The 24,733-nt window shown below is 36.0% G+C and overlaps 1 protein-coding gene across 1 annotated transcript in view; it reads right to left on the bottom strand.

The window, feature by feature from the left end:
- Positions 1–623: 623 nt before the first annotated feature.
- Positions 624–24,733, bottom strand: part of LOC128865328 (probable ATP-dependent RNA helicase ddx42) — a 147,301-nt gene continuing 123,191 nt past the window's right edge. The window contains exon 3 of the mRNA XM_054105528.1: positions 624–722. Coding sequence (XP_053961503.1) covers positions 717–722 — 6 coding nt within the window. The 3' untranslated portion in view covers positions 624–716. The remainder of the gene's footprint in view (positions 723–24,733) is intronic.

The raw sequence follows: 24,733 nt of genomic DNA, 5'->3' as shown, positions 1-24,733 counted from the left end.
CCAGTTCTCGTTGAATTCTCTTAGTGCGCTGGCAATAGAAGCAAATCGCTAATAATTCGTGTTAAGAAGTTTAAGATGAAATGTGAAAGTGTTGCGTCGAGATCTAAAAAAATGAGAGACTGAGTGCCCTGCATTCTTATATAAAATTTATAGTTTTACGTGCATATGCAATTTTTCCCGGGTAACTTTTATTATCGCGCGATGTGCCCACGGATCTGCCGTTCTTGTTCGGTTGACATTTGTACATGCGCAGTGTTCTCATCTCGCATGCACACCGACTGCTGTTATATAATAAAAAGAATTTCATTTGTTTTTCTGTTGGATTTATCGAATAATGCATTTCTTAGAAAAAAACGCACACACATGCAAAGACTTCTATCACAAATATCGGAAATGCGTCAGTACGATGTAGTTTCCTAACTGGCTGACTTTCTGCAACCACAACCACACCTACATCTATTTTCTGCACTTGATTAAAAATCAAATTTTTTTACTGAAAGCGAATATTACAATATGATTGAATGAAGAATTCTTTCGGTTATAAGAATTAGTGCAAAGTAGAGAATTTTTAATGAAAATGAGAGTTTATTATTTTAATTTTTTATTAGTATGTGCGTCACAATTTCAAAATTCTAGTAAGAAAAGCAAACCTTTGTAACTCATTTGGTTGTGTGGAATTGAATTGATTATTGCAAGTTTGGCTCCTTATTTGAGTTTCATACCTGAAAAAGAAAAAAAGGAAAATTTATTTAGTCAACTGAAAGAGTATTTCTTCTATTCAAATATATAATAAGAATGTATGTGTAGGTGAATGAAAAATGGGATTTAATGAGAGAAACTAAACTATTTTCAATTTGCTGTTAAGTGATATTCAATTCATAAACTAAGCATACTGAGTAACAGCAGACATCCAGGAGCTTGTTGAATTTAAATTTAGTGCAGAGGATTTCCTAGTTGAAGTTATTTGAAAAATGTTCACATTTTACATATAAGGGATATTTCCAATAGACTTATGGACATATTTAAAAATATATTATATATATATATATATATATAATTAGCGCGTACACCCTTTTTGGGTGTTTGGCCGAGCTCCTCCTCCTATTTGTGGTGTGCGTCTTGATATTGTTCCACAAATTGAGGGACCTTCAGTTTCAAGCCGACTCCGAACGGCAGATATTTTTATGAGGAGCTTTTTCATGGCATAAATACACTCGGAGGTTTGTCATTGCTCAAAAACTACTGGACCGATTTTAAAAATCCTTTCACCATTAGAAAACTACATTATCCAAGAGTAACATGGACTACATTTTATTTTGGAAAAAAAATAGGGTTCCGTAAGATATTTGGATTTTTCGGACACAAACTGAAAAAAATCTTATATATAAAATAAAGTCAACTTTTGTGTGTGTTCGCTAACCGGCCGTGTCTGCACCGAATTAAACCAAACTTACACACATTGTTAAGAAGATATTGAAGATGGTTTCCGCATAGTTTGGATACCTATTGGTAGATAGGGTCTCGAGATATAGGTCAAAACGTGGACCCGGGTAACCTTCGGATGTGTATGTACAATATGGGTATCAAATGGAAGCTGTTGGTGAATGCTTTAGTTCAGAGTAGTTCCATCCGCTCCGTGACTAGGGTCTCGAGATAGAGACCAAAACGTGGACCCTAGAATGTGTTTGTACAATATGGATATCAAATGAAAGCTGTTGATAAGTGCTTTAATACGGGGTAATTTTCATACCTATTGATGACTAGGGTCTCGAAATATATGCCAAAACGTGGACCCGCCGTGTCTTTGAACCGAATTAAACCAAACTTACACACATTGTTAAGTAGGTATTGAAGATGATTTCCGTATAGTTTGAATACCTATTGGTAGATAGGGTCTCGAGATATAGGTCAAAACGTGGACCCGGGTAACCTTCGGACGTGTATGTACAATATGGGTATCAAATGGAAGCTGTTGGTAAATGCTTTAGTTCAGAGTATTTTTCATGCCACTCCGTGACTAGGGTCTCGAGATAGAGACCAAAACGTGGAGCCTAGAATGTGTTTGTACAATATGGATATCAAATTGAAGCTGTTGGTGAATGCCTTAGTACAGAGTATTTTTCATGCCGCTCCGTGACTGGGGTCTCGAGATATAGGTCAAAACGTGGACCCGGGTAACCTTTGGTTGTGTGTGTACAATATGGGTAGCAAATGAAAGCTGTTGATAAGTGCTTTAATACGGGGTAATTTTCATACCTATTGATGACTAGGGTCTCGAGATATATGCCAAAACGTGGACCCGACGTGTCTTTGCACCGAATTAAACCAAACTTACGCACATTGTTAAGTAAGTATTGAAAATGGGTTTCGTAAAGTTTGGTTGTAATTCGGAGCACTGGCAACGGGTACAGCGTTCTTTTGAACCAGCCATAATGTCGCTTACTTTTTTAACGCTTGGGGCGGAACTGAACTGTCAAATTGACAGTGTGAGTTACAATGGGTCTATATTTCTTTCTGATTTGGATGCCATAAGAAAAAAACGTAAGTGCAACATGTAAAAATTGTTTGTGAATTTTTTTGGAGTGGATTTTGAAACAGTGAATAATTTCTTACGAAATTTGAGAATTTAATGTGAAATCCGAATGAAATTATGTGTTCGTGGAAAAAAAAATTTTTTTCGTTTTTTGTTTTGAAAAATATAAATGGATAATGGTTAAAAAAGCTCCAATGCTTAATAAAACATATAAATTGAAATGAAAAATTCATGGATGATCAGGAAAAAGGACGATTGTTTATTCATATGTGTTGATTTGAAATTTAAAAACAATCTTCTTTTTTCCTGATTTTCAATTTATATTTTATATTTACTCAAAAACAAATAGAAAAACAAAAAATATTGTTTATGCCAAAGCGCTCGAATAAAGAATAAAGAAATAAATAATATGAAAACCATATATTTTCTGTTCTAAACCATATCTATTCTATTTTAGTGTGCCCAGCGAAGGGGCCCGGGTTTGCTAGTTTTATGTAAAAACGTACTTATTTTTTCTTCAAATTGTCGTCGACTCGATCTTTGCTGATCGTTTTAATCATTTCAAGCTAATTTATGAGATCCCAAAGAATTGTCGCCAAAGCCTTTTCGATCGACAGGTGAACAATTCATCACGAAGTACCCATCATCTGGACTGGTTTCTGGTGTGTTGTGGTGAATTCATATTTTACCCACGGTTTATCTCGCCAAATCCTCCCTTCAAGCTATCAAAGAATCTCGTTTGTTGTCAATTGTGAGCCAACCCGGCGAATTAACTTTTCATATCCAAATATTTATGCAAAACTGCAATAAGTGATTCATATCAATGGCCTGTAGCCCCTTCAAGTTTTCATAAAAACTTCACTTCTCTATCGCTCTATATCATATTATCATATTATGTACCATTTTTTGAGTGCTGACCTCTGTCGAGTGGCCAGAATGTTCGGTATCGGTTCGGCGACTATACGAGCGCTTCAAATTTGAGTGAATCAATCCCTGGAGAAAAGTCGCGATAATGGGGTACTTGGGTTTCTTAGGGTTGCGTAATGGGTTTTCACTTCAAGAAATAGGATCTGAAAGGCACATAAATTTTACTGTTTCCAATTTTTATGAAACCGCTCATAAAAGTCTGACAAACACAAAACTGTTAGATTTTAGATAGCCACAGTGTCTGTTCTAAACTATAGGGACCTTTTAACTCACCTTTGTAGTGAATTTTGAATTGTTCGCTTTGTTTAAGTATTAATTGAATTAAATTAATTAAACTCTTAAAATTGAATCGAAAAGAAAAACAGATAAAGATTCGGCCAACTCGGCTCAACAACAATGGCCTTTTAGAGACTCAGAACTGATCGCTACTGTTCCCTGGGATGTGTATGAATGCGTAGACCTCAGATCCTACTCGTAATGCACGGAACCTCTCAGCTGTGATACACTTTGTTGTGGAGAGCAACGAGCACAGAGTCAATACAGCTTTGTCTCACTCTGCAAAACGATGTGCCATAATTCGGGCGGTGTAACGCGGTGTCCTTATTATTATGGCCGTAATGCGGTGCCCTAGATTAACTCGACAATAAGCGTAGCCAATGCTGCCGATTATTTTTTTTTTCAATTAAAAAATTTTATCTTCCTTTAATCATGAAACCATTTTCAATATGTTTTACGTGTTCACTGTTTGTAGTGACTTATTAGTATGATTCTCACCCAATTTTCCACAACACGATGTCATAAAAATCTTAAATAATAGCAAATTAAAACGAAAAACTAATTTTAATTTGAATTTCAAACAGAATTTTAAGCAAAGTTTATGGAAAATCAATCAGATATGAAAATACAAAATTTTAAAAATATTTTGCATAACATCGAAAATTGAGTTTCCTCGTTTTTTACACAAAACAGAATCATCAGAGATGCCAAATTCAGGATACCGCCAATTTCGGGATATGCTCATATTGATTACAGGATTCCAAAAAATTTAAACACCGTTTTGAAAGAAGTAAGAACCGATTTATGTTTTACAAAATTTGTTTACAATAAAAGCCTTTCTTCCAAGAAACTTCTTTTACTTTACTTACACCGACTCGGTGCAAGTTTAGAGGGCGTCGTAAGTACTGAGGTTTCTTTCCACACAAATTAAAAAAGTATTTTTACTGATAGCAATTCTAGTTTATTTGTTTTTATTGCATTATATAGTGATAAGTTTCATTTCAAATTAAGCAAGCATTGTTTTGCCCTGCTCAATCCAAGCATATTTTGATTGCTGATTTTCTCGCATTTAGGTACTTTGTTGAGAATAACAGCTTTTTCATTTATTGTGAGCAGCAATTTTCTTTTTGTCATTAGGAAACCACACCGTGTAAAAGTTAACGCAAAACCGTCGTTTCGTCAGCAATAACAAATCATTCAGCTGATTCCATTCAAAAAATCTCATTACCAGAATGGCATCGACGGTACTTCCCCGAGCTTTATTCTCAAAAATACAACGTAAAAAGACCAAAAGATAAAGAGAAAAACTATTTTTTATTTATTTATTTATTAAAAGAGTAACAATTATAAATAACTATTCCACTTAAAGAGCTAAAGGACTGGCTACTATGGCCTTCGGCTATTTGTATAATAAAAAATGACAGCGTGTCTTATAGCCTTAACTTACATCTAGATACATAATCACAAATCTTATTTAAATTGCATACCGTTGTCTGTTTGAGCAGTTCCGATGGTTTGAAGCTTGAGAAAAAGGATGTTCTGATATTACGTAAGGAAGGACAGGTATCTATCAGATGAAGTGTAGTAAATTCGTTGGAGCCACAAAAAGGGCATGTAGGCTTCGGTGAACCGCTGAGCAGGTGGGCATGTGTCATGAGTGTGTGACCGATTCTCAGTCGAGTAAAGGTTTTTGCTTGGTGACATAATGCAGATTGAGGGTAGGTATTTTTTCCCCCAAAGGGGTTAAAGTTTTTATAAGGATGCTGATAAATGTTCCGTTTAGTTGCTGCGTTATCTGCGGCAAGTTCTTTCGCTAGTATCTTTATGTCATTGCAAGTGATATAGTTAAATGTGTGTAGAGGTTCCTTATTCGCCTCTTTCGCTCTCTTGTCAGCTTCTTCGTTACCATTTATCCCAGAGTGCCCAGGAATCCACATAATTTTGATTGCACCTGTGTATATTGAAATTATATTGCGGATTTTTGTTATCATCGGGGTGTCATTTGTGGGGTTTAAGATAGCTTCGATTGAGGATTTGCTATCGGTGCAAATTAAGTGCTTGCTACATTTTTGGGAGGCAAAGATTACTGCTTCAAGTAACGCAGCTGCTTCAGCTGTAAATATTGAAGTGAATCTTGGCAAAATTCCGGCACAGATGGTAACACCTTCTGCGTTTGTCACTGCAAACGATGTGCAGGTGCAAAAATGTGCAACTGTCGGGCTAAAAATTTTCTAATGTCGCAAAAAATGAGCACGCAATGAAAAAAAGATTTTGTTGCAAGTGACGAGGTGTGTAAGAATCGAGTTTCTACTACTACTATACTTTGTGATTGGTCTGTATTAATAAACAAGGGATTCTTAGAATCAGTTTATACTAAATTTAGATGGTTTTATTTCAAAGCATATTTTGACGCTTTCTGTTATTGAATTTTTCGCATACTACCATAAAAAGTTATGTCCCAAAGTGGATCCCGAGACGAGTAATGTTGGCTTACCTGTCATGTGCGTATATAGCTGCATATGTATAAATGCAGGTGTAAGTATGTACATACGAGGTGTGTTCAAAAACTATCGCGAATTTTGTGTGGCTGTGGCATCATTAGTGTGTTGTTTTTGGCCAAAAAGTCGCGCACAGGCAACGATGTGTGAGCAGGGGCGTTATCGTGATGCAGGAGCCAATTTTTGTTCTTCCCCAAATCCGGACGTTTCTGGCGGACTATATACAGGGCCCGCCATCTATCGTTACGGATTTGAACTAGGTATTATTTGAAGAATGGTAACACTTAGCTGTCATCTGATTTGACAGAAAATTAGTTGTATTCTTCCGAACGAACGAAAATGGTTGTGTATACGCTCAAAGAACGCTTGGAAATATTGCGACATTACTTTGAAAATCATGGTAATGTTGCAGAATGTGTACGAAAATTACGTACGGCAATGGGAAGTAGAAAAGCACCGAGTGAAGCGTATGTGCGTTACTTTGCGACAAACCAACGCGTGACCGACCAAAAACCGTGCGTACACCCGAAAATATTGCTGCTGTGGCCGAGAGTGTTCGTGAATCACCAGGAACATCAGTTCACCGTCGTTCCCAACAATACGCGATGTCATAGCTGAAATACAGCCGCATACAATCGAAAATATGTTGAAAAATTGGACCGATTGTATGTGATGGTGCATGGCTAGCCGAGACAGCCATATGAATGAAGTTGTATTCCGTCATTAACCGGAAAGATTGTACTTCAAAATAAAAAAAACAGTTTGGAAAAATATTGAGTAGTTTCTTTTTTATAGCATTTTTAATTCCGTAAAGTTATATGGCTGTTTTTATATATAATTGGCGCGTACACCCTTTTTGGGTATTTGGCCGAGCTCCTCCTCCTATTTGTTGTGTGCGTCTCGATGTTGTTAAGCAAATGTAGTTACTACAGTTTCAAGCCGACTCCGAACGGCAGATTTTTTTGTGAGGAGCTTTTTCTTGGCAGAATCACACTCGGAGGTTTGCCATTGCCTGCCGAGGGGCGACCGCTATTAGAAAAATGTTTTTCTTAATTTTGGTTTCACCGAGATTCGAACCAACGTTCTCTCTGTGAACTCTGAATGGTAATCACGCACCAACCCATTCGGCTACGCCGGCCTAATATAAAAATATATTAGAGCGATGAAATTAGTTTCAAAAATGAATAGAACTGCTATACCATACCCTGAATTTAGAAAAGCATTTGGGAATAAGCCTTTTTACCCAAGGACGATAGATTTTCCAGATTTGGCCAATAAATATGGTGAAAAACAAAATTGTAAAGGGAACTTCAGCTGCAACGACACGAGGGTGATTCGCCAGCCAGATTCTGCACGATCATTTCTTACATATTGACACACACGTCCGATCAGCCATTATTCAGATGCGACGAAGAGTCTTTGTGTTAAATTTTTACGTATTTCACTAACACATTCTTAGTTTTTTCGTAAGCAAACTAATACATTACCCCTTCTACGTCAGCCTATCAAGTTATTCTGTTAAATTCATTGAGAGCCGGCTAACGGTCTGAAAATCTTTTCACCATGCTTTCTACTTACAATTGTGATTGTGTTCGTACTTGCAGAAATACTTCGTGTATACGGAGAATGGGAGCTTCAGTGAAATTTTAACAGCCGTTAATAGCACTGCTCTTAGTTGATACAAGTATTACAGTTGAAGGTCATATAAATTTCAGAATTTTTCTCCCGATAATTTTGTATGATTTCATTCACGAATGAAGCTTCAGAACTTAAGAAGGCTTCATTTAAGAGAAAAGTTTTAAAGCACAAAATAAATATTTCTTGTCAAGTTGATTTCTTCAACCTGGTAGTGGTGAAGATAATGCAAGCTGAAAACAGCAATCGAAGTACTTTGATTCATATCTGGTCACGAGCTATCATTCCAAATATTTTTTGAGAAAGTGTGGTATGCTCGATTCTGAAAACCACTGGAAAACCACCCTCGCCGTTAAGTATTAAATGTCTTGTAGCAGTAAAGTATTTTTTTGAAGAATAAAAGCCACGCTTTATATTTCTTTCTTTATATCCAGGAATCGCTTGCGGAATGTTTCGGATCTTTTACATATCCCAGCTATCTAATCGACAGCGCTTGGCCCACCTATCTGCGTCCAGAAATCAATGGTGTTCCGCAAAATGAAGAAACACACGAGTGCGCGAGCAAAGAGTTTGAGACAGGACTTGTGAAGTCGACTCCAAGTTGTTTTTGTAGTAGTACTAATATTTCTCAGACATATACGGGAAATGCTGTTGGAGTGACAGTCTTTGGCCGAATATAAATCCGTGCCATTCCGCTAACTTAGAACCGACTGTTGTGGGAACGGTTACTTCCAAGTCTACAAGCTCCTCTAAAATACCTCAGGAATTGAGGAAAGATTTGAGAAGCCACTAAGAAGAGATGGATTAACCTGCATACCTGTAGAGTATCGCGTTCTCTTTCGTCATCCCTCCATTAATGAAGAACTCTAAGTTTACTGAGGTTGACTAAGTCGACCGACATTACTTACGATCAACCTGCAGAAATAAAATATAGAAAAAGTCAGAATCCATTCAACAATTCAGCACATTGCGATCACCTTTTACTTCGAGAATGCCCTTCAGATTTCAACAGGACTATTTCTGCGATGACCTGTACAGTTTATTCATAGTTCGAGTTGGTTGAAGCGCATATAATGATGACTGTGGTTTGCGCAAAATTCAAGTAGTCGTTTCATAAGCTGAGCAGACTGTGGCGATCTCGCACCCTTTCACAAAAAAAACTTAAAATCTTCAATATCAGCCTAAAACCGGTTCTCCTATAGAGTTTTGAGACCTGGCATGTGTGTGGCCATATAAGTCGACTCCAACGCCTTCTCTTTTGGCCGAAAACAGTTTCCAATACGGACCTTTTTCTGCTTATTAAACACTGCCCAATTTATTCCGAAATAAAAAGACGAAAATGGAATTGGTTTGGATTACTCCGGGGAGGGAAGGCGATAAATGCTGCTAAAATGGCTTTATAAGAAAGTCGACGCAGAGTCCTTCCACCGCCACCTGGAACCAAATCAGACATATAGCGGCTGACAGAAATCGTTGGAGAACATTTAATTCCGCCCTATAATCCTACTAGTATATAATTATGATGTTTTTTTAAATAGTTTTTTATTTCCAATTGGGAATAGAATATAAATTTATGATTAATAAAGGAATAAAATAATAAATAAGGAAGATAGGCATAGGGGAATCTGCACCTGATCATCACATAGGGCCCCTGCGGATACCGAGGGAAGTATTAATAAAAGAGCCGGCCACCTATTCCAACTTTTGCAGTTGAAGAAACGTAGCACAGGGAATTAAAGGTTAGTGGTTCCGCCGGGTAAGTCATGTCGAAGAAAGCGTTATAAATGCCTCAGCTCCACAAGTATTTAGGTCCTACCAATTGATGGTCGCAGAGGAATAGTTAAGTGAGATTATTGACTTTTTTACAGCCAGACGCTCTCCCCAACTTACGCACTTGGAATTTTGTACTATTGGATACTGCTTGCCTTGTTGGTCAAGAGCTAATTTATTTGAATTTTTGTTGCACGGTGCCAAAATAATTAACGTTGAATTGAGCTGTTGTGCAATTTAGTTGGCTGACTTTTAGAAATAAATGCGTAAACTTGCGTAAAAGCCGCAAACTTCCTTATATATAAGCCACCCATAAGCACACCCACTCACACGGACACAGTTTGTGCGTATGTGAAATATCTGTGTGTGAGAAATCATACTTTTTACAGCTTCTGCTATTAAACGATTTAATCACTGCATTCAACAAAATTTACAGTAATGAAAATGCAATTAATCGTTTTTATGCAGCGGCAGATGCAGCTGCAGCTGGGTGTTCGCTCTTAATTTCTCTCATGCACTGAATGCGTAGTGCCGCGTTGCTGGTGTTGTTGCTCCTGTGCAATGGGCAACGGTGCAATGGCGCAACAATGCGGTGGTCATTTGATGGTAGTGGCGCGCATCGCTGACCGTGGCAACATGCGATGAGAGGTGGTAGATAAAGAAGAAAAATATGTAAAAAAACTTTAAAATAAGAAAAATAACAGCGGGAAGTGCCACAACAATAAATAGCAGGTCTGCTGAATCTGCAAAGCACGCATCTGGTAATAACAGCTTAAGTCTACTTAACACTTTCTATCTAACAAGCGATGCAATATGTAAAGCGAAAATTCCGTATGGCTGTTACTCCAGAATTCATCTTATTACGAAATGCAAGAAACACTAAATTTTTCTTTGAAATACTAAGAGCAAAAACTACTAATGCCAAATATGTTGTTTTAACAAAATTCTGCAAGTATCTGCATATGCGTGTATGTGTGTAAGAAAAAAAATGTTTGTATATAGGCTCGGTATGCTTGGGCGCATTTAACCGCAGCCAGCTACTGTTAACAACATTTGCCTTTACGGACTGATTACACGCCACTAACTGTGCATAATTACTTAAGCTGTGGAATGGGAACCTATTTACTATGCACCTGTAGGTGTGTGTATCCACACATGCGCATATGTATGTACGTGCAGTGTTGAGTTGCAAATGCAGCGAAGTGAGAAAAGTTGAAAGCAAGAAACAAAGAAAAAAAATTTAAAAACAGTTTGATAGCACAATTTCAGTAGCTGAAGTATTAGAAAAAAATGCGATTAATAAGAAGTCTTCGGAGGCAAAAGTCTAATTTGTTACGTTCCAATTATTGGACACGCGCACAACGCGATGTGCAAGCGATATAAGGCAGATGTATTTATAATAAAGATACAACAACATATAAATATATGTATATACACCTGTAGAAATATATACACTTGCGATCACAATAATAGCAGCGCAACAAACATATTGCAAACCTTTATTCAGTTATCTTTTATTTATTTAATTATTTTATTTATTTAATATTTTATTTATTTACATTTTTTAATTTATTTAATTATTTATTTATTTATAGTTTTTTGATTTATACATATTTTCTTATCTTTTAATTTTTTTATTTATTTATTAATTATACAATTTTTTTCTAATTAAATTTTTTTATTTATTAAGTTTTTTATTTATTTAATTTTTAAAATTCTTTTATTTACTTAATATGTGTTATGTATTTAATTTTTTTTTATTAATTTAATTTTTTTATTTCTGTTTTTTTTTTATTTACTTATTTTATTTTATTTTATTTTTTTTTTAATTATTTATTATTTGTTTTTACTTTTTTACTTTACTTATTTAATTTTTTTATTTATTTAATTTTTTAATTGGTTGGTTGGTTTAAGGGAGTAAAGTGGGATCGGAGTGCCACATAGACCGCAAGTTGGGTCCGATGTGTTGCCCTAGAGCTCATTATATTATATAATTTCCCCACCTAACCGAGATTTGTATTAATTGTATGTAATTCGTTTCGAGAATTTTATGAGAGACTCGATTTTCAGGTTCGAGAGTACTGAAAGATTGTCAATTGTTGGAGAGCCTAGAAGAGCGAGTCGACTTCTGGCTAGGCCGGGACAACTGCACAGCAAATGCCTGCTCGATACTTACTCATCTTCGTCCTCGCAGTATCTGAACAGGTCGTTTTGAGTAACCCCGAGCCAACGTGCATGAGTGCCCAAAAGGCAGTGGCCGGTGATAAGAGATATTATATGCCTTAGTTCGTGTTTCGACTTATAAGGGTTTTTGTCTGTTTCAGATTGTAAGATGGCCAGACTTGTCTGGTCGTAACGCAAATAGTTTCCACTCGCCACCTCCGATCAGCAATGTGAAATTCTCGATCAATGATCATTCTACATGTTGAGAGCGGAATGTGGTTTGTGGGTACTAACATTTGATTGCGCAGCTCCAGCTCTTTCGAGCTTCCTTCCCTCCTTCGAATTCACTGTGACCCGGTATCCAGATAACTTGGACAGAATTCTGAACACTTATTTCGTTAAGAGATAAAGCGGATATCCTCTAGTGATATTCTCCGCTTGGAATACACTTCAGTAGTCGGGTAATCTAAATGATAGATTGATGTGAGGAGAATTGGAAAATATTCAAAATCCCACTTTACCGTCTTGTTTTGAACCATCTGTATATACGAGTATAATCAGAGGGCCATCGATTTCGGTAAGATTTGCCTTCCATTATTCCCTAGTTGGGAGTGAAAAGGAGAATAGCTAGGGTGGTGATGGGAGACTTACATGATAGTCTATGTCGGTCAATATACTTATTCCATTTCGATATAGCATTCATGCGTGTCGCTGCTTTCGCTGCAGTCGCTTTGCCAGCCAGATCGATAGGGAACAAGTGAAGCAACGTATTTACAGCCTAGTAGGTGTTGTGCTTAAGCATCCTGTTATTAGAAGGCAGGCCGTTCTTACGACTCGATCAATTGTGGCTACTCTACACCGTTTTTCGAGCGCTATCCACCATAAAACCACACCGTAGAAGAGTATCGGTTTGATGATCGAGGTATATATCCAATAAATGATCCGAGGTGAAAAACCCCCGGTTTTGCCTATAGCTTTTTTACAAGTATAAAGAGCTATGAAAGCTTTTTTACATCTGTTTTCAATGTTCAATTTCCAACTCAACTTCCTATCTTTTCCTATCTATTTAGCTGAATCTGATAGAAGTAAAGATTCCCCTTTTAAAGTTATTGTTTGCAGTGGAGAAGATTGTTGTTTCCTATTAATTTTTTATTTACTTAAAGTTTTTTGATTTATACTTTTTTCTTATTTTTTTAAATTTTTTTTATTTATTAGTTTTTTTATTAATTTAATTTTTTTTTATTTATTTAATTTGTTTTATTTATTTATATTTTTTTATTTAACTATTTATTATTTATAAATTTTTATTTATTTAATTTTATTTATTTATATTTTTTATTTAACTATTTATTATTTATACATTTTTTATTTATTTAATTTTGTTTATTCATTTAATTCTTTTTTATTTGCTTAACTTTTTTTTTATTTATCTAATTTTTAAAATTCTTTTATTGACTTAATTAAATTTTTTTTAAATTGTATTTAAAATTTTTTTTATCTACTTAATTTTTTTATTTTTTTTATTATTTATAAAATTTTTACTTATGAATTTTGTTTATTTATTTAATTCTGTTTATTTATTTAATTTTTTTTTATTTGCTTAATTTTTTTATTCAATTTGTTTTCTTTATAAAGTCTTTTTATTTACTAAATTTTTTTATTTAACACCTTTTTTTATTTATTTATTTTTTATTTATTTGCTTTTTAAAATTCTTTTATTGACTTAATTCATTTTCTTTTGTAGTTTATTTTATTAATTTTTTATTCACTTAATTTGTTTTATTTATAAAGTTTTTAATTTTTGTTTTAATAAATATAGCTCATTAGAAAAAATCTTTTATCATAGCGATACATCCATTCTGCTCAAATATGAACGAGACTGAATACGGTGATTGCGGAACGATATTAACATTATTTTTGTTCAAATAATCGCGAGCAAGACGTGATGTGTGAGCTGGTGCATTATCGTGATGCAAGAACCATGACTTGTTGTCCCACAATTTCTTCCTTTTAATACGAATGTTCTCGCGCAAACGCTTTAAAACGTCTAAATAATATTCAGCGTTAACCCATCGGCCTTGCGGAAGGAACTCCGAGTGCACCACATCTTCGTAATCGAAAAAAAACAGTCAGCATAACCTTAATTTTTGAGCGACTTTGGCGTGGTTTTTTGGGTTTCGGCTCCTCCGGGGAGCGCCATTCCGATGATTGTTGGGCTGTTTCGACGTCATAGTCATAAACCCAAGTCTCGTCACCAGTTATGATGTGCCGGATGTCCGTATCAGTCATGGCGAGCATTTCCTTAGCGACAGTTTTGCGTTGTTCTTTTTGAAGAAAATTCAACAATTTTGGAACAAGATGCGCGGACACTCGTCTCATGCCCAAGACATCATGAATAATAGTATGAACGGATCCATTTGATATGCTCAGTTCGCTAGCTATCTCTCTTTCGGTCACACGGCGATTTTCAAGCACAATTTCCTTTACTTTTCCGATGTTTTCGTCGTTTACTGATGTTGCTGGACGACGTTCATGAGGCAAGTTTTCAACCGATGTACGGCCCTCTTTGAACGATTTGTACCACTGGAAAACACGTGCACGCGATAGAGCAGAGTCCCCATAGGTTGTCTGCAACATTTTTAAGGCGTCTGAAGCCGAAATTTTGTTGGAATAACAAAATTTCAAACAAATTCTTTGTTCAACTTGAACATCGTTAAGTTCGAAAAACACACTCGAGCTTGACTTGTTTACAGTAGCACAGAAAACAAACTATGTGAAATATCACGCTGAAATTTGCCATGTAAGATTATAACAGTCCTACTATCCAACAAAAAAAATATTTTTGCCATATGTTATCCGCGGACCGTTTTATTGATAAAGTCTCGTTCATATTGGAGCAGAAGTAAGTCTGAAAGCAAGTCGGATGTCCAAAATTATCGCCCGATCTGCATCTTTGTTAGGGGTAGATCTGCTGTTACGAATTTAAGTTTATTCACAAATAATGTCTTAAAACAATTTGAAAGAATCTAAATTTTTACATGTTTTATTTTAAAGCAACATCTAAACTTCATTCTTCCTGCACAGTGCTCATAAAAATGTAAAAAAAAAATTGTTCATTCTTCAGTATTCATAAATATGTAAAAAAATTGTTGAATTTTTCTCTTAAGAAATAAAGTATACGCAACTGATATCTCTGTTCAGGTTTTTCCTTTGAAACTTTAAACGCCTTCCAAATATTAAATTAATGATAAAATTAAAAGCTTGGTATGCAGCCATTTCATATAAAATCTATATTTTCACGAGCATAAACATTTTTTTCTTGGTAACAAAAAAATAGGCCTTCGCCTCACGAAGTAATCAGATATAAAAAAAAAAATGTATTGAGCAAATCAGAACGAATTTTTAGCTTTGCCTTACTAAGAGCTGAGAAGCAGTAATAACACAAGGTTGCATATGTATCGTATGGGTATTAATGTATATAACCGAGCTCAATATTCTTCTTCAAAGCACCTACATTTTATTTTAATTCGAAAGAATTTAACGATTTAACGTAGAAGGTAAACGTTACGACCTTTCTTGTGGCTGCAGTGAGTGAATAAAGCTGAGGTTCTGAGTAGCTATGCACTGCAAGTGTGTCAATGTAACTGCTTTGCTTTTATGCTGTAACAGATTCAAAAAGAAAAGAAAATCAAAAACAACTAACAACCACTAAAGAGTTCGCAAGAAAAAGAGAAGAAAAATCTCCAATCCAAAGACGACAGAAATGTAACGATCCACTGAACTGGAAGAATGCACAACTAAAACAACGCCAACAATAGCAATCATGTGAACTCAGGGGAAACCAACAATAATAATAAAAGCACATAATTAACACAATAAAATCACAAACACCTAAAATGACCGAGATACGAACATTTACCACAGTAAACATAGGTAGCAAAAGGGGCGATGAAAATAGCAGAGCCTTTAAGGGCACTTCACATGCGAGTATAAATAAATAAATGCCGCTGTTTACATAAATATTTATACACAAACAACCTCAAGTGGCATTTAGCGTACACATTTTTTTTTTTTTTTGTATTTTGTGAATTGTATAAATAAGAAATATTTTAATACTAAAGAAGTATTTTAATACTAAAGCAAGAACTGCCACACACACGCATGACCACATTTCTGGCCATAAATTGCATCTGCGCACTTGAATTGGCAATTTTTACTTAAAACAAAAATCATCCATTTGCCTTTTCGTTGAAAATTGCACGACCACCGGCTGCCAGTGGGTCGCACTCTCAACAACCAGCATCGTCAATAGGCTTTAACTCTTGGTTTGTTATTGGCTTATTTCGCATGATTGATAATACAAATGAGCTTAAGCCTGTGGCAGCATTCATGCCACACTTTGCTTTTGCTTTTTGATACATTCGATGTGGCACTTTAATCAGTGCGCCAGACAGTCGGAGGTAAATCCGGTAGCAGTGTTTTTTAATATGATAGCCGACGCACGCACACAAATACACCTGCATATTTACTTAACACCCAGCGATGAATTTCCATTACACAAGAGACTTTTGTTACTGCTAATAGTGAAAATTGCTTTGAGATGCATTCACCCAATCGGCTTTCAACTGCTGACTAGGTTATGTCTCACTCAAGAGAATGTGTGCATGTCTGCATATTAAACCATCTGCTAGTTAATTTCAATTTTAGTATTTTCAAATTCCAAATGATTTGTATGCGAGCAAAGTCCATCTGTAGATTTGAAGGCAAAATTTTCAATAGAATCTTTAATAAATTGCGCTGTAAAACAAATTGAAGCTGTTAACAGATTGCGACGTTTGAGGAAACGGCAATTAAAAATTGTAATTATATTTTCTGGACACCTCAAGTCTGGCTTTTACAATTTTATTAATGGAATATTTTATTGCAAAACGACTGGAGTTGTGTTAATGTATTCCATTTTTGAAGTATTTGAAATGTTTGACTTTGGAAATATTTAACAGATCAAAGATCATCATTGATATATTTTATGACCTAATAACAAACCTTCAGAGTGCTATATTTACGCGAAACTTACCCCGTCTTCTAACCTAAGGTTTTGAATAGTTATCTTCTACCTCACTTTTTGCTTTCTCATCGCTTTCGGAGGGCCTATGAGTGCTTAATACCGCTGAAGTCTGCTTATCGGGGTTCTGCAGTCTTGCCTGGGTTCTCTGCTGCCTTCTTAGCATTAGTTACAGCTTTCATGAATGGTTATTTTTGGGTTTAATATAATATTTTTGTAATTAAATTTGAACGAAATTGAGCCATAACTACGATTTTCAGAGATATCTCGGCCTCAGCGCTATCTATTGGAAAATTCTGAGATTCTGGTGCCAATCTCTCAAGCGACTTGGTAATATTTTTAGGCAGTTAACGCCGCATTTCCCTGAACATCGTACAGATCTCTCCATCCGCAAGCTGGAGTTCGAGGATCACGTCAGGGCAATCTTTCGAAGTAGGTAGGATTGGAACAAAGGGGAAAATCTGTATCGATGCTGGTACCTCTGTCCTTACTGACAGAGACATGAAAAATGCTTAGGGACTTGGAAGCGAGGGGAGCTATTAGCATTTTTTCCGATAGTCATGCTGCAATCAAGGCACTGACGACGCCATGGTGCAGATCCAAACTAGTCAATTCCTGTAAGGAGGATATCAAATCTCTTGGGTGTGCAGGTAACACTTCTTTGTTTAATCTGGATTCCAGGACATAAAGGGAAATGAAATTTCTGACGAGCTTTCCAAGAAGGGGTCGACTGAATTGGACACAGAGATCTCCTACGCAGACATCGGGATACCCTGGGCTGTTATTGAAGGGAATTTGCACAAATTATTTCTCAGAAATGCGCAGAACAAATGGAACTCCATTTCTTTGTGTGCTATTTCGAAAATCCTTGGCCCCAGCACAATAGACGCGGGCGCCGAAAGTTCTGGATACTTCTCGTCATTCAATTTCCAAACTCGTAACTGTGTTTACCGGCCATTGGACGATCGGCACACACGCGGAAAAGTTAGGTTTACCATTTAATCCCCATTAAAATGTTATCAAACCGGCACTTCGGTGCTACTTGGTGAGTGCCAGACGGGTACTTTAACCATTTGAACTACCTGCCTACCTCCTAAATACATATGTATATTTTCAACTAGCAAACCCGGCCCCCTTCGCTGGGCACACTAAAATAGAATAGATATGGTTTAGAACAGAAAATATATGATTTTCATATTATTTATTTCTTTATTCTTTATTCAAGCGCTTTGGCATAAACAATATTTTTTGTTTTTCTATTTGTTTTTGAGTAAATATAAAATATAAATTGAAAATCAGGAAAAAAGAAGATTGTTTTTAAATTTCAAATCAACACATATGAATAAACAATCGTCTTTTTTCCTGATCATCCATGAATTTTTCGTTTCAATTTATATGTTTTATTAAGCATTGGAGCTTTTTTAACCATTATCCATTTATATTTTTCAAAAAAAAAACCAAACAAATTTTTTTTTCACGAACACATAATTTCATTCGGATTTCACATTAAATTCTCAAATTTCGTAAGAAATTATTCACTGTTCCAAAATCCACTCCAAAAAAATTCACAAACAATTTTTACATGTTGCACTTACGTTTTTTCCTTATGGCATCCAAATCAGAAAGAAATATAGACCCATTGTAACTCACACTGTCAATTTGACAGTTCAGTTCCGCCCCAAGCGTTAAAAAAGTAAGCGACATTATGGCTGGTTCAAAAGAACGCTGTACCCGTTGCCAGTGCTCCGAATTACAACCAAACTTTACGAAACCCATTTTCAATACTTACTTAACAATGTGCGTAAGTTTGGTTTAATTCGGTGCAAAGACACGTCGGGTCCACGTTTTGGCATATATTTCGAGACCCCAGTCATCAATAGGTATGAAAATTACCCCGTATTAAAGCACTTATCAACAGCTTTCATTTGATACCCATATTGTACACACACAACCAAAGGTTACCCGGGTCCACGTTTTGACCTATATCTCGAGACCCCAGTCACGGAGCGGCATGAAAAATACTCTGTACTAAGGCATTCACCAACAGCTTCAATTTGATATCCATATTGTACAAACACATTCTAGGCTTCACGTTTTGGTCTCTATCTCGAGACCCTAGTCACGGAGTGGCATGAAAAATACTCTGAACTAAAGCATTCACCAACAGCTTCCATTTGATACCCATATTGTACATACACATCCGAAGGTTACCCGGGTCCACGTTTTGACCTATATCTCGAACCCTATCTACCAATAGGTATCCAAACTATACGGAAACCATCTTCAATACCTCCTTAACAATGTGTGTAAGTTTGGTTTAATTCGGTGCAAAGACACGGCGGGTCCACGTTTTGGCATATATTTCCAGACCCTAGTCATCAATAGGTATGAAAATTACCCCGTATTAAAGCACTTATCAACAGCTTTCATTTGATACCCATATTGTACATACACAACCAAAGGTTACCCGGGTCCACGTTTTGACCTATATCTCGAGACCCTAGTCACGGAGCGGCATGAAAAATACTCTGTACTAAAGCATTCACCAACAGCTTCAATTTATTTAATTAATTAATAGTCTAAAAAATACAGTATTTCTTACAGACTATGAAAACAGATTAATGCTGAATAAAATAATCAAAGTAAAATTAAACTTATAATTAACTAGTTTCAATTGTAATAAGTGAAAGAAAAAGAATACATTTTTTATAATTTACAGAAGAAGATTAGATTAATACTAAGAATTTAGTTCAACAATTCATTTAGAACCAATTTGAAGTGATTCTTTGTGGAACAGAAATCTAGGCCAGTATGATTTGAAAGCGAATTAAGATCACCCAGAGTTCTAGAGATCGGAGCATTGGAAGCATAATTAGTTCTTGAAATTTGTTGCTTATTATTGTGCACATTTGTATCATCATGATTTTTATTTTTTGTTTCGGCCGAAAGTACTGATAAAGTTTGACACCTAATGGAAGAGCGTCTATCAGCAGAGCAGGTCTTGCAGAGATACGGTTTATCAGATGAGAGCAAGAAATCCACATCTGCCTGTAGTAAACCAACACAATCAAGGTGAAAGAACTCTTGACATTCAGCACACTGCACTTTCAGTTGAGGACGATCAACTTTTTGTCCACATACACACGGCATATTTGTCTTGTTTTTTATTTAGTTTTTTATTTACACTAATTTGAATTTAGTTCAGACTATAATAAATATAGCTTAAAGTCACTGTCTTTTAATTTTTGATATTAACACTAAAATGCCATTTTATATTATGTCGAAAATAACTTTTGTATAGCAAAAATACAGAGCGATAAGAAAAACACGTCCGACATATACCGCATTTGGAATGCATTTGATATCCATATTGTACAAACACATTCTAGGGTCCACGTTTTGGTCTCTATCTCGAGACCCTAGTAACGGAGTGGCATGAAAAATACTCTGAACTAAAGCATTCACCAACAGCTTCCATTTGATACCCATATTATACATACACATCCGAAGGTTACCCGGGTCCACGTTTTGACCTATATCTCGAGCCCTATCCACCAATAGGTATCCAAACTATACGGAAACCATCTTCAATACCTTCTTAACAATGTGTGTAAGTTTGGTTTAATTCGGTGCAGACACGGCCGGTTAGCGAACACACACAAAAAGTTGACTTTATTTTATATATAAGATTTTTTTCAGTTTGTGTCCGAAAAATCTAAATATCTTACGGAACCATATTTTTTTCCAAAATAAAATGTAATCCATGTTACTCGTGGATGATGTAGCTTTCGAATGGTGAAAGAATTTTTAAAATCGGTCCAGTAGTTTTTGAGCCTATTCGTTACAAACAAACAAACAAACAAACAAACAAAGTTTTCCTCTTTATAATATTAGTATAGATAAAGTGATCCAAATTTTGATACTCTAGCAGGTAGTATGCGATTTGCATTTTTTGCCGCGAAAGAGGATAGTCCCAGCTTAAATACACACTTTTGTGGCTCTCTCGTATATATTTGGTGCCAATGGAGTGTGAGGCAGGAATTTAATATTGAACGAGTTAAACAAAAATATACAACATACCCATGCACATATAATTTTGTTAGTAAATTCTAACTTAAATGAGAGTGGCTCAATAAGCCCCTGAAAATGTAGAACAGACACTCTGCTCGCATAAAAAAACTACTATTTTTTAACGTAGTCTCATTTTAGCTCGATATTGCATGCCGTTTATGAAACTATTGGAAGTTTTTGAGGCCCTCGAAGTAATACAATTTCTCGGCATACTTAAAAGGAGCATTTCTTAAAATTTAGAATCAACAGATAATCACAAAAAGCTAGATTTGGATATTATGCCAGATGAGGGAGCAGCTCGCAACCTAATTCGTGCAATTTTGCTATTGGCCTTCGGACTTGTGCACCAGGGCAATAACTTCGCGAAAAAGAACTTTTTTCTCAACAAATACGGCCAATTATTACTTCGGTGTTCGGCCGAGCTCCTTTTCCTATTTGCGATGTGTGTATTGATGTTGTTCCATAAATCAAGAGTCCCACATCCCTATAGAGGAGGTTTATCATGGCAGAAATACATTCGGCGATTCGCCATTGCCTGCCGAGGAGCGAGCGCTTTTAGACCGCTATTTTTCTATCATTTTGATGTTTTATGAACGGAGATTCGAACCTACGCCCTCCTGAACGGTAGTCATGAATAGAGCCCCTCGGCTACGGCGACAACCTTGACTTTTCTGAATTTTCGCCTTTTACTAAAGAATCGGTTTCAAATAGAAACCCAAAATATTTGCTACTGGACGTGTTAACTTTTTTCTTACCTTTCGATTACCTTCGATGTGAGTGGCTCCACCTGTAGTCATTCAAACAGTCGCTACTATCTTGAAGGCTGATAGGCTGAGGGACTCTTGGCTTTTTTCAGCTTTCATCGCTGTGTTGGGAGCCATGTTTCGTCCACCGCTACGAAGCGGCGCAAAACCGAAACATTTAGCGAATCCAGCAACATAGCGAATACTCTTTTTAACTTTTATTTTAACGTCATCGGTTCCAATTTCCAGGAACTTATTGCATTACCCTCGTTCTAACTTCTTTTGTTTACTTTCACTTTATTCTAGAAATTTTCATTAAATTGTTGATAATTCATAACTCACATTTTTCCATGTAATCAGGTTATTGACCAATCGGAAGAATTTGCGCACCAGCCAACCTTTTCTATCTTCTCCACAAAACTGAGCACACAACTGCGTGTAGAAATTTGTTAGCTCAAATATTTGATGAAAAAGGAAGAGTTTAAATATTTAAATTTTCATTGGATGTTTTTGACCTTTAATGAATTTTTTCATGCGAAAGCTCGATAGCTGGTTGAAAGTTGCAAATATTGCACACCTTCTCGACCAGGTACGAGTATGCACAAATGTATGTATGTATGTATGGCTACACTTGGTGCACATAGATTATTTCAATAAATGGAGAAAAGATAAAATAAGCTGCTGTTTCTCCAGCTAATCTGCATGCCTTGCGCGCTGCCATGTTCGTCTGTCCAGTTTAGCGGACGCATAAAAATTCGAGTTCAAAAGATTAACATTAAATCAAAAAACTCGTACCACAAACGAGCAAACAAAAATGCATAAATGAAAAAAATCCATGCAACATAACTGACTTGCCACGGATGGCAGAACAGAAGGCGTTGTTGTTGCCGCAGGTAGCAATGAAATCAATGCAAATATTCGCGCCGGAGTTCGCCGATTCGCAGTAGTCGTTGATTGCCAGCGCCACGATCTCTGCATAACGGTTGTGGCGAAGCGAAGCCACTGACCAACCCACTGGCTCAGCGCTGCTGTTGCCCCTGCCGTTTAGCCATTCGACTGTCATTGCTTCCATCACTCAATGCTGCGCAAATTTCTGTCTGGTGCAAGGAAATCGTCTGTGGCAAGCAACAATTGCTGCAGTCATATGAGCAGCAGCAGCGGCAAACGTAGCGAATGGATATTGTAAGTGGCAACAGTTAGTTGGTTGACACCTGTGGCTCGGTCAATCTCGGGGTTCAAGCAGGTTTCTTTGTGGGTGTGTGTGTATGTGTGACCTCATAAAACTGTCAGTTAAAATGTTTCTGTCATTGTTGTCGGTCTTTTTGAAGTGCATAATTGGCGTATTGTCATGTTGCAATATTTTATTGTCAATATCCACATATTGTATTTGTTGTAGGAAAACAAGCCAAAGAGATTTTAAATCAAAGCCAATAAAGTAATAAAAAATGAGACAATAATTGCAGATTGCTTGCAGTTGATAAAGAGAATTGCAAAGAAAGAGCGGCGAACTAATTTTGTTTTAGTTGCATTAAAAAACAGTCTGGCATGCAAAGTGGCCTTTATTAATGCAAATTTTATCAAAGAAGTATGGAAAAGTCGTATATCGAGTTTTATATACCCGGCGCAGATTTTAGCTGTTAATAAACCGGAGGTTGCCGTTCAAATAAGGAGGTGCTTCTATATCTACAAATTTGGGGGAGCTTGAGAAATAAGTTTCATTTCATAAATAAATACGTTTCTTTCTCCTAAACAGATTTAGTGAAATATCACATTTTTATACTTTGAAAATTAGCGCTAGAGTGAAATATGTGTAGGCTAACAACCTAACCTATTAAATTTTCAGCTGACAAAGAAAAAAATGAACTTAGCTTAAAATTTATATGTATTATATTGACAAGTATTGAATATTTCTTTGCTTTTTATTTAAATAAAAAGTGGTTTTTTTTTTGTAAAAATATAGTTCATTTTACTACAAAAACCACATAAATCCAAGTTTCAAATATTGTGCAAGCTTGAAAAAATCAACAAATTATCATCACAATTTCACCCTTTTTTATCAGAATTTTCAGAAAAATTTCGAGTAGGCAGTTTTATTGCACATTGAATTTTGGTACAATAAAGTGCAAGTTTAAAGTGGCTAAAAAATCAGGTTACTTTTTGTCAATTTTTCTACGGTTTTGTAAATATTAAAAAAAAAAAAAATAGTAAAAAAGCAAAAGAAAAAACAGATTGCAAAATCATATGTATGGTAGATTTAAATAGTAAAAGGAAACAATGTTAAATAAATGTGGGAAAATACTGCGACACAAATCGATAAAAGGCGAAAACTTTCAATTTCCACTGACAACTGATTACTGACTTTGACCTCTGCGAACTGCTGATCGCTTTTAACAGGAATTGAAGAAACCGCAGATAGAACCTAAATGACCAAGGATGATACATTATAGATTTGAACAACATCTATGGCGAAAACCAAAATTTTGGGGGAACTTCGGTTGCCACGTCACGGGGTGATTCGTCAGCCAAATTCTGCCCACTCTTTTTACACGTATTCACCCACTCGTCCAATTAGTAGTTGTTTAGACATTGTGCTAATTTTTTTCGTTCGTCTTAGTTTTTTTGTAAAGAAACTAATTCGTAGCGCCTGCTACGCTAGCTCAACGGCCGATTCTGTCAAATTCGCTGAGAGCCGAATAACAGTCTGGTATCGGACACACCATGCCCGATGACCAAGTCTCTCCGAGCAAACCTGATATCTATCATCTTTGGTTCAATTACCTCTTACTTTTGCAGAAAATCTACTACTCGGAAGTACCTAGTGGTAACTGCCACGAATTTAGTGGGAGACTCTAAGCATTTCGCTGTTAGACACAAAACACTAACGCCAAAACTTCAGTTTTTGATGCATGCGACTCGACTTTGAAATGCTCTTCCCCAAAATTTAGTATCTATAAGTAGCATGAAAACATTCAGATCCGAACTTCAGAGAGATATTAACACCAAGCGAGAAATATTAATTCATAATTAACTTTTCTCGTTTCTTTAATTGCCAACT

This window comes from Anastrepha ludens, chromosome 5 (genome assembly GCF_028408465.1).
Source record: "Anastrepha ludens isolate Willacy chromosome 5, idAnaLude1.1, whole genome shotgun sequence".
Lineage (NCBI taxonomy): Eukaryota > Metazoa > Arthropoda > Insecta > Diptera > Tephritidae > Anastrepha > Anastrepha ludens.
This window is presented reverse-complemented; position numbering and strand designations above follow the sequence as displayed.